Source organism: Diabrotica virgifera, chromosome 7 (genome assembly GCF_917563875.1).
Source record: "Diabrotica virgifera virgifera chromosome 7, PGI_DIABVI_V3a".
Taxonomy (NCBI): Eukaryota; Metazoa; Arthropoda; class Insecta; order Coleoptera; family Chrysomelidae; genus Diabrotica; species Diabrotica virgifera.
Window position 1 is genome coordinate 171,631,374 of NC_065449.1, and position 11,500 is coordinate 171,642,873.

General features: G+C 32.5%; 1 protein-coding gene across 1 annotated transcript in view; it reads left to right on the top strand.

Annotated features, from left to right (window-relative positions):
• Positions 1 to 11,500, top strand: part of LOC114329409 (protein suppressor of white apricot) — a 116,531-nt gene that overhangs the window by 94,897 nt on the left and 10,134 nt on the right. Inside the window, exon 9 of the mRNA XM_050655234.1 lies at positions 7,818 to 8,310. Coding sequence (XP_050511191.1) covers positions 7,818 to 8,310 — 493 coding nt within the window. The remainder of the gene's footprint in view (positions 1 to 7,817; positions 8,311 to 11,500) is intronic.

The following is an 11,500-nucleotide window of genomic DNA, read 5'->3' on the forward strand; positions in this document are numbered from 1 at the left end:
AAAGGAAGCCCTAATATATAGGTGAATGATTTGGCACTGAAATACGTTTTTTTCCCGTCATAAATCACCGAGTTACGTATTCGTTGAAATTTGCCGTAAATTTAACGTAATCATCACGTAACTGGGCTCAAACCTGTTTGCTGGGTTCTTCTTCTTCTTAAGGTTCGATATCAACATGGCAATTCTTATTTTACTTACAGCAGCTCTAAATAGTTGGTTAGTTGGTTAGAGCTCAGACTAAATCATTCCCTAGATTTCGTAACCAGGAGGTTCGTCTTCTTTCTACATCTCTTACCTTTTATTTTGCCCTCTACATATAATGAAACGCAGCACACTACAACGAGGACCTCTTACTATATGACCGAAATATTCAAGATTCCACCTCTTAATTGTCTGTATAATTTCGTCTCTCGTATTAACCCTATCAACGACTTCAATCGTCAATATTGCTAATTTTGTCTACTCAATATTCGTAGCATTCTTCGATAACACCAACGCTCAAAAGCTTCCAATTTCTTAATCTCTAATTGCTTCAATGTCCAGGCCTCAGAACCTTGGAGCAAAGTTGTAAAAACGTTACAGCATTACAACCTTATTCTTAGATCCAGTCTTAGGTCTCTACTACATAATAGAATTAATAGATGTTTCATTTTCACAAATTTTGCTCTTGCTATTTCTATACGGCTTTTAATCTCTTGTGTTTGTTCAGCGTTTTCGACTAACCAATGTTCCTAGATATTTGTATTAATCGACCCTTTTTATCGGGATATTATTAATATGGAGTCTCTCGTTGTCTTTCGGATGTTTTGTAATGACCATGAATTTTGCTTTATTTAAGTTCATTTTAATACCATAACGGTACACTTTTCGTTCAGTCGTTTCAGTATGTTTGTCAGACTTTGTAGAGTTGAAGTAAATATGACAATGTCATCGGCATATCTTATATTATTAAGGATTTCACCATTTATGATCACCCTATCCTTACACTCTCTTAAAGCTTCTTGGAAGACTGCTTCGCTATATACAGTGAGGACGTTTGAGTTGGAATAAAATCTCGAGAAGTTGCGAATTTGGAGAGAAATCCTGAGACAGGTCGATTTTTATTTTTAAATTATGACTTTTTGGCATATATGTCATACTAGTGATGTCATTCATCTGGGCGTGATGACGTAGACGTAATCGATGATTTTTTTAAATGAGAGCAGGGGTCGTATGATAGCTCATTTGAAAGGTTATTTAATTGTCGATTCAGTAATATACACTTTAACATATTTATTTATACAGGGAGTCCAAAAGATTTTTTTTAAATTAAATTAATTGAGATAAAAAGAAGAATGTATGTAATTCATTTATTTCAAAATACATTTGAGTGCTGTCAGAAAACAGAAAGAAATGTTTATTTGACAAATTATAAACATTGTTTTTTGCTTAAATTCAATGTTAAAACTGCCACCCACCTGTCTCTTAGCAGTTTGAACAGTGAATTTAAGCGAAAAGCAATGGTTATTTGTGAAATAAACAATATTACCTGTTTTTATGACAGCAGTAAAATGTATTTTGGATTAAATAAATTGCTTAAATTCTTCTTCTTGTGTAAATTAATTTAATAAAATAATTTTTTTTGTACACCCTGTATAAATAATTATGTTAATGTTTATATTATGGGATAGAAAATTAAATAAGCTTTCAAATAAGCTGTCACACAACCGCTACTCTCATTTAAAAAAATCATCGATTACGTCATCACGCCCAGATTAATGACGTCACTAGTATGATATATATGCCAAAAAGTCATAATTTAAAAATAAAAATCGACGTGTCTCAGGATTTCTCTTCAAATTCGTCCATTCTCGAGATAAGGGAGCGTTCAAGTATTACGTAACGCAATTTTTGAAGATTTTTGACCCCCTCCCCCGTACGTAACGCACTGTAATGTGCGTTTAACTATTGCGTAACGCAATTTTTAAAGATTTTTGACCCCCCCCCCCCAACCTAACCTGCGTTACGTAATACTTGAAAGCTCCCTAATGAATTTATTCCAACTCAAACGTCCTCACTGTATATTAAACAGTAGTGGTGACAATATACCTCCCTGTCTTACACCCGAAGAATTTCTATTCCGACATTTGATCCTCGATTCTTATTTCGACTTTCTGGTTCCAGTAGAGCTTTGAAATTACTCTGATGTCGTGGCTGTCAATGTTTTTCAGTTTTAAGATATTAATTAGATTGTCGTGCTCGACCTTGTCAAATGCTTTTTCGAAATCAATAAAGCATGTGTACATGTCTTGGTTTTTGTCTAGATTTCTTTGCATGATCATATTTATACCGAATAATGCTTCCCTAGTTCCCATGCCGTTTCTAAAGCCTAATCGGTTATCACTAATTTCACCATCCAGCTTTCTGTAAAATCATCACTTTATAGACATCATTAACGCAATTGTACGGTGTTCTGAGCATTCTTTTGAATTTTGCTTCTTAGGAATAATTACAAATGTTGATACTAACCATCATACATGATAAAGTGAACACGACGTCAAAAAATATATTTTATTAATGACAGTGGCGTGTTTGCGTTAAAGAAAATATTCTTTATTTTTAATTGGCCATAAACAGGGATAACTTCTGTAACGCCCTAGGAATTCAGTAATAAAATCGCTCGGCATGGTCCTTAGGTCAACCATAAACCTTAATACACTGTTTGTTTTCTCATAAAATTCTGAATAATATGAAACATCCAACGAGTGATCCTACGCTACGCCACTGATTGAAAATAAAACATGCAGAGACTTGTTGCCCATACCAAATACTATTGACTGTAATACATACAACTCTTGACATTTCCCATTAATTTTAAGGAAGCAAAAAAATAGTGCCATCTAGCGGTATGAGTGGGATAACCAGAGCAATCTAACCTTACATTTATAAAATTGCTTTATTATTGTTTTTGTGTAAGTGTTTGAACTATTTTTATTTTAATTTAATTTAGCAAAATTAGCTCGTTATTCAAAAATTTATAAAATTAAATTTGAATTCTTACGTCAAATTTTACGTTGTCAAAACGTAGTTCAACTCAAGCCGACTGAGGCGCTAGTGGCAACGTGCTTCCAGATTTCTGTGGGAGTTGGATGTATTACAGTCAATAGTATTTGCCCATACACTGTCGTTCTTCCCCGTGCGATGATAATTGCACGCGCTAAAAATCAAGAAGATCCTGATTTCGAGAGGCTGGGTTGCGCATTCCACATTTTTCGCCAGTACAAAGTGTGTGAATATAGTTTATACATATACAGGGTGTTTCTAAAGAAGTATGACAAACTGTAAGGAGTCATTCTACATAAAAAAATAATGACAGTTTGCTTGATAAACATATATGTCCGCAAACGCGTCATTTCCAATATACGGGGTGTTGAATTTTTTTTTCAAACTGCCAATTTATTTATTACTCTAACACCGGTTAAGCTATAAAAATTAAATTTGGTAGGTTTTAAGAGGAAGTTATTGCGCATTTTTTGACATACAAATAGGAATTTTGTTTTCATCATTGGCGCGAATACGGGTAATGATCTGAATTTTTTAAAGAAAAAAATAGTACGCCACTGAGATATTTTAAATTAAAAATTATTTTTGAGTTCCTCCTTTAATTTATGATAAAAAAACTCTCGTGTCTTATTTTCATATGGTGCACCGGTTTTTTGTAAAAAAATAAACAGTTTAGCGCGTATTTTTCGTTTTTTTAATACATTATCATGAACTGTCTAATACAATAATACTAATCTAGAACAATAACAGAAAATAACACTAATAAGATTAATACAAAAAAACAATGTGTGTGTACTTTGTACGCACGTAAGAAGTTATACTTCTATTATATGATTTCTTAAAAATAAATATACTTTAAACAGTTTGTTTTAATTTTTTTAAACACCAAACTAATTTTGTGCTGACCGCTTTCAAAAAAATAAAAAAAGTATAGGATTGCTAGGGATTCGAACTCAAGACCTCTCGATCTCTGGCCGAATGCTATACCAAATACGCTACGAGGACTGTGTCTATATCGGTTCGGACGTACCTAATGACAATTCACGGTAACAAATAGGCAAGGTGAAGTATAATAAATATACAATAAAATGTTTTAATAATACTCATCTTACTCCTGTGGAAATTAATACACCTGTGTACAAATCCAAAGACACAAAAATTATAATAAATATATTTACTAAAAACACTAATATATTCTTTTCACACCTTTTCTTGCACTGATATATTTATACATAACTTGAAAGATAGCAACTAAACGCTATACTGTCTGTGCGCGCATGCGCGCAGTATTATGAAATTTTACTCTCAGTCGCGCCTAAAGAAGTATAACTTCAAAAATAATAATTCTTAACGCTTACAAAGTATTCGAGGTAGTTTCCGTACGAATAGAAACTTATTTCAAATGCTTTGTAAACGTTAAGATGTTTCATTTTTTGCAGAAAAACGGCCATCATATGAAAAAATGCCAAGAAAGATTTTTTGTCGTAAATTAAACGAGGAATTCAAAAATCATGTTTAATTTGAAATATCCCAGTGGGGCACTATATTTTTCATTAAAAAAATTCAGATCATTACCCGTACGCGCGCCAATGATGAATATAAAATTCATGTGTCACCTCTGAAGGTCATTTTGAACATTTGTTGTAGCTTTGAGCCTAGTTTAAATCTTATTAGTGTTATTTTCTGTTATTGTATTAGTTTAGTATTATTGTATTAGATAGTTTATTGATAATGTATTAAAGAAATGAAAAATATGTGCTAATATTTTTTTACATAAAAACGGTGCACCATATTAAAATAAGGCAAGGTTTTTTATCATAAATTAAACCAGTAACTCAAAAATAATTTTTAATTCGAAATATCTCAGTGTACTGTTTTTTTCATTAAAAAAATTCAGACCGTTACAAAATAAGAATACAAAATTCTTATTTGTATGTCAAAAAATATTCAATAATTACCTCTTAAAACCCTTCCAAATTTCATTTTCATAGCTTAACCGCTCTAAGGGCCGGTTGTTCGAACGACAATCAAAAATGATAATTATCAAATATTTAATTACTGTCACAACTGTCAATGTCAACTTTGATTGGGTTGCTGAAAACATAATTATTGATTACGATTATGAAATTAGTTAATCAATTATGTTAATAATTGTTATGTTAATTGATTAACTAATCTCATAATTATAATCAATTATGTTTTCAGCAACCCAACCAAAGTTGACATTGACAGTTATGACAGTAATTACATATTTGATAGTGATCATTGTTGATTAGCGTTCGAACAACCGGCCCTTAGAGCAATAAGTAAACTGGCAGTTTGAAAGAAAAAATTTAACACTGCGTATCTCGAAAACAAAGCATTTGCAGCCATATGTTTATCGAGCAAACTATCATTATTTTTTCAACGAGAATTACCCTTTAAAGTTTGTCATACTTATTTAGAAACACCCTGTATATACACCCTTATTAGGCGCCAACGCCCTTCGGTTGGGATCTATGGAGCAGTATCACCAAGCCGCAAGCCCTTGACCCTTGCCGTCCGCTCCTCCATAGGCCGATCAGACGCCAGTTTAGTCCAGACCCAGACCAAGTCGTAGATTCTGTAGAATTTTATACTAGGACGTTGCCCTTTTTTGTCAATAACTGGGCCGGGGATCGAACCTCGATCGTATATCCGCTAGATTTGTCGATCGAGCGCCTCGGCCTTCTGAGCCATCTGACCGACGTATACAGTGATGAGCGCACTAATAACCGGCAAAATAACGCAAAAGGTGGAAAGCATATTAAGTTGTGAGATAAAAGGGATGAACCTAGTAGAGGTGTTAAATTTAGCGATAGTAGCTTAAAAATTGACATTATATTGATTGTTTCCCACCTTTAGACGTATCGGACGAGTTTGAGAAATGCCACTGTCACAGTGACAGTTTTTCAATTCAATTTATTCAATAAACGGCAGAGCCAATTTACAAAAAATGTATAAAAAAAATGAAATATTATGGTAAACAGTAAAGATAACCAATTTTAACCTAAAATAACAAATAACAAAAGATAATAAAAATCACAACAATGACAACAATAAAAACCAACAAAATTAAATTAGTAACAATAATAAATAATTAATAAATTATAGGAACTTAGTACTTTACTTCAGTTACTGAATTATGTATGCTTCTTTTAAATACACGAAGACTGTCCACAAATGGATCAAGACTGTTTTGATTATGATTAATTAGACGCAAGGTGCGTGACAATGGGGAGTAAAAGCAATAGTTCGTATTATGATAAGGTATCCGAAAAATTGGGGAAACCCGTCTTTGGACAGTATTGAGGCTTATAGCTTGTAAGATAGTTGGGCAATGATATAGACCATTTAATATTTTATAAATGATTGTTAAATCTGATTTAGCCCTTCTTACTTCCAAGCTATCCAATTTAAATGTTTGATTAACCAGATCATAATTAATGTTAAAACCCTGACAAATATTGATATGAGCTCGAAATGCCAAAGAACGAAGAAATGTTTTCTGGACGGACTCAATATTTCTAATGTGACAATCATAGTAAGGTGACCATATAATTGAGGCATATTCCAGCAATGAGCGCACAAAAGAAACATATAACCTTAAAAAACAATTCGGTGACAGTTGAGAACTATTACGTGTTATAAATCCAAGATTTCGCATACTCCTATTAATCATGTCTGTAATATGTGGTATAAAAGTTAATTTTCTGTCAAACAAAACACCTAAATCTTTAATACAGTCCAGTTTTAGTTGACATACTCCTCTGATACGTCTAAAGGTGGGAAACAATCAATATAATGTCAATGTATATGTTACTATCGCTAATTGTAACACCTTTACTAGTTTTATTTCTTTTTATTTCACAATTTAATATGTTTTCCATCTTTTGCGCTATTTTGACGGTTATTAGCGCGCTCATCACTGTATAGTTTATAACGAATATTAATAATTAATATTATTAATGTTAATTAATGTTTTCTGGATTAAGAATATTCCAGAAAACGATAAAAAGGGCCGATAGGAAACTTTTATTATTAAATGTTTAAATTTAAACCAAGTCAAAAGAGTCCGATATTGATAATTTTTTTTATTAAAAGAATATTAGAAATATAATACATTAAAAATTATAATTCAGTTTACTAAGATATCTATGGAAAATTTTTGTTTAAATTTAAACAAATTTTAAGGGTTGAAAAAAATTAAATTTTCAGTGATCTATAAAATTTATTCCTATTTAATAGGACTCTACCCTATTGAGACCGTGCAAGTTCGGCAAAGCGACACCTATTTCTACGCTCTGCAACTTTATTCGCACTTTTAATTATACTGGCCAATTATATTAGTCCTGGTTACTGGATAATTGTCAAGGCCATAGTCCAAAAAAAATAATAAGAAGAAAAAATAAGATTCAGGTTATGTTATTAAAACGTAAACAATTGTATGTAGCAAATAAAATTAGTTATTAAAATGCAGTACTGCAAGCAAAATACAATTAATTAAATTTACCTTTATATAATAATTGCATGTCATATCAATATTGTGGAGCAACATATAATTTTTCTTCTTCAATGACAGTAGATATGAAATGTACGTCAATTTGACAATTTCAATTGACAATATGAATTATTTAAGAAAGTTGCAATATTTCTCCGCTATTCGCGCACGATCGTTTCTCAATTCCCTTCCAAGTACTTGCATACCGCGAATAATGTGTTAAATATATCTAGTCTAAATTTTGAACTGTTTTCAGCCGAAGATAAGGTTAAGGACAAATTAGCAGCGGTTAGAGACAAATTGTCTGTTGTTGCAACAAAAGATAAAGCTCTTCAACTAGAACGAAAGAGAAAGGCTGCGGCCTTTTTAAAACTTAAGTCGGCCGAAACGAATCACCAACCCGAAGAGAGAACTCCTGAGAGAACAGAGAAAGACAGAACAGAGAAAGAGAGGACAGAGAAAGACATAACAGAGAAAGAGAGAACAGAGAAAGAAAAAACGCCGCTACGTAGGGATTCTGACTGTATAGAAGTGATAGAGTTGGATTCTGAAGATTCTCCGCCCAAGAAAAAGAAGCACAAGAAGGATAAGTACAAAGATCGAGATGAAAGTAGGTCGAGGTCTAGAGACAGAGATCATAAAAAAGAAAAGAAGAAACACAAAAACCGAGATAAAAGGCGAAGTGATAGTGATGACGAGGAAGATGAAAACAAAAAGAGGAAGAAAAAGAGGAAAAAATCCCATAAAAGGTAAACATTAAAATTTCTTTGATACTTTAAGAACTAATTACGGAATTTGGAAGTGATGTCAGTTTTTTACAGCCTTTATCAACTTCCTCTAAAACTTTTTATTTTTTCACATAAAGCTAAACACACGCTATAATAATAATTATTATACAGGGTGAAAACCACTTGTATATTAAGCCTGTATAACCTGTAGTAGGGGAGGAAAGTATGCTAAATGTGCAGTCACTCGAGCGCTTTGGGGACCTATTGGGATGTGAAGAGTAGGTTCTAAAACCAAAAAAAGTTAAGTAAAGTTTTCCATTTTAGTGGGGACTTTCCATTTTTAATTTAATTTCCCATTTTTAATTTAATTTTCCATTTCCAATAATCGTTTTTTCCGATAGCGCCATTTATCCATAATTCGAAAAAACGTTTCTAATAAAAGTTCCTTATTTTTACGTGAGGAATCCGAATCTGCAATAAAAAATGGGGCTCCTATTTAAAATTTTAAAGTAACCCCCCACCCCCTTCCGTGGGGGGTTGTGTTTGGTGCCATTCGATAAATTTTTCAAACATACTGAATAAGTGTATTTTTCAGTTTTTTGATCCGATGTTAATTTCGCGAAATATCGCTAGATTCATATTTAAAATTTTAAATTTAACCCCCACCCCTCACCGAGGGGTCGTGTTTGGTATCATTCGATAGATTTTTGAAAAATATTGAGCACGTATTTTTTTGTTTTTAGATCTATCGTTCATTTCGCAAAATATTCGCTTTTTTCTTGTGAAACTTTATGACTCACCCATTTCCTTACGCCCCGCCCAAATCGACAGATTTTTGAAATATACACTGTTTTGCATGTACTTAACTTACGTTATCTTAATCTGACAATTTCAAGTTTTTCTAAGGATAGATTTTTTTCGGCCCCCTAGTCCATTCTTTCACGGTTTTTGCTGTAAATTTTAAAGAAACTCTTGGATTGACATGAAATTTGGCTTACGCATAGCTAACATGTCATAGAAAAAAAGTGATATGGTGCCGATGTGTGCTTTTGCCTTGGGGGTGAGTTTCACCCCATCTCGGGGGTGAAAAAATATATGTTCAAGATAAGTTCCGAAATGGATAAACTGACTAATTTTAAGCAACTTTTGTTCTATAGAGTTTTTTCACCAAATCAATACTTTTCGAGTTATTTGCAAGTGAATATGTTCATTTTTCAACAAAATAACCACGTTATTAGACGGTTTTTCGCAAATAACTCAAAACGTAAGCATTTTGTCGAAAAAAAAAATTCTTAGCAAAAGCCTATAAAAAAGTGAAAAAAATGGTGTATATATTAGGCGGACTGGGACGTTTCGCCGTCGCCGTTTCGCCGTCGACCCACTTCGCCGTCGGCCGTTTCGCCGTCGAGCCAGTTCGCCGTCGGCCGTTTCGCCGTCGCCATCCCGGCATTGGTTAAGTTTACAAGAACGTGACAACATACTATCTTTTTTTATACTAAATGTCGCAAGAAGGTGATAATATACTAACTTTTTTTATACTAAATGTCAGTGTAAATAAAATGCTGATGTTGCTAGTAAAACCAAGTTATATTTTCGTATTCAAGTATACACTGTTTTCGTCTGAAAAATAAAATATTTTCAGGGATTTCAATTTCAATTGTTTTTACTGTATCAAAAATAAAAAACTTCATTATGCAAAAGTGATAGTATATAATCGTTCGAAAACCATTCAAAACTTATATACAAATAATGATCATCCCGAAATTATAAGTACGAATGCTAACAACGAAATGGCGACGGCGAAATGGCTCGACGGCGAAACGGCGACGGCGAAATGGCTCGACGGCGAAACGGCGACGGCGAAATGGCGACGGCGAAACGGCGACGGCGAAATGTCCTAGACCCTATATTAGGTCCCTATACCTAGTAAAAGCAGAGTTATAGCCAATAAAAAATAGGTTCATATTCGAAAAATTCCAAATAGAATAATTCAATGCGAAATATCCAAATAATGAAGCATTCTTGGGGAAAACACATTACAACTTTTTTAAAGTGTTTAAGAAAATCTTTTTTTCTGTTTTTATAAAAAAAATTTCTAGCATTAAATGTAAGCAAGTACGCTCAAAATAAAGTTGGTACCTTTTATTTTGGCAAAAAAAATCAGGAAAATCACCCCCCAATTATCAACTTAAATGAAATTAATCGTAACCGCTTCACAAGTTACTTTACTTATGTTATGTTTATATGATCTGTAAGTTTCATCGATTCAAAGTGCTTATTTTTGAAAAAAAATTGGTTTTAAAGTAAAATTTTTGAAAATTTTAATTTTGAAAAAATGCTTTTTTTTCAAAATAACTTAAAAATTGTTAGAGATACCAAAAGTTTAAACAATAAAAAAGCTGGCTTTACTTTTCTAAATATTTTGTATTTTTCTGTTTTTCTGTAAGACAAAAATTGGTCAAGATTAGGTGTTTCTAAGTTTGCATACACTCGTGATAAGTGACTCGTTCAAGCCCTTTTAACTACAGCTCTTTCAAAAATAAAGACTTTAAACCGACGAAACTTACAGATCGTATGATCAATACATACGGAGTAAAAAACTTGTGAAGTGACAACAATTAAGTTCATTTGAAATACTAATTAGTGGGTGATTTTCCCGCTTTCTTACCAAAAAAAAGGGACCCACTTTATTTTGAGCGTAACTTGTTTACTTTTGATGCTAATTTTTTTTTTTAAAACAAAAATAAGCATTTTTTTAAACATTTTAAAAAAGTTAAAATTATTTTTCTCTCAAAAAGTGCTTTGTTTTTTGGTTATGGCACGTTAAAATATACGATTTGGAATTTGACGAATATGAACCTATTTTTCATTAGCTATAACTCTGCTTCTACTAGATACAGTGACCTAATATATACACCAAGTTTTTCACTTTTTTACGTGCTATATTTTTAATAAGAATTTTTTTCCACCAAATACTTACTTTTTGAGTTATTTGCGAAAAACCGTTTGAAAACGTAGTTATTTTGTAGAAAAATTAACATATTCACTCGGAAATAACTCGAAAAGTATTAACTTGGTGAAGAAACTTTATAGAACAAAAATTGCTTAGAATTGGACATTTTATCCATTTCCGGACTTATTTCGAACATATATTTTTCACCCCCAAAAGGGGGTGAAACTCACCCCTAGGGCAAAAGCACACATCGGCACT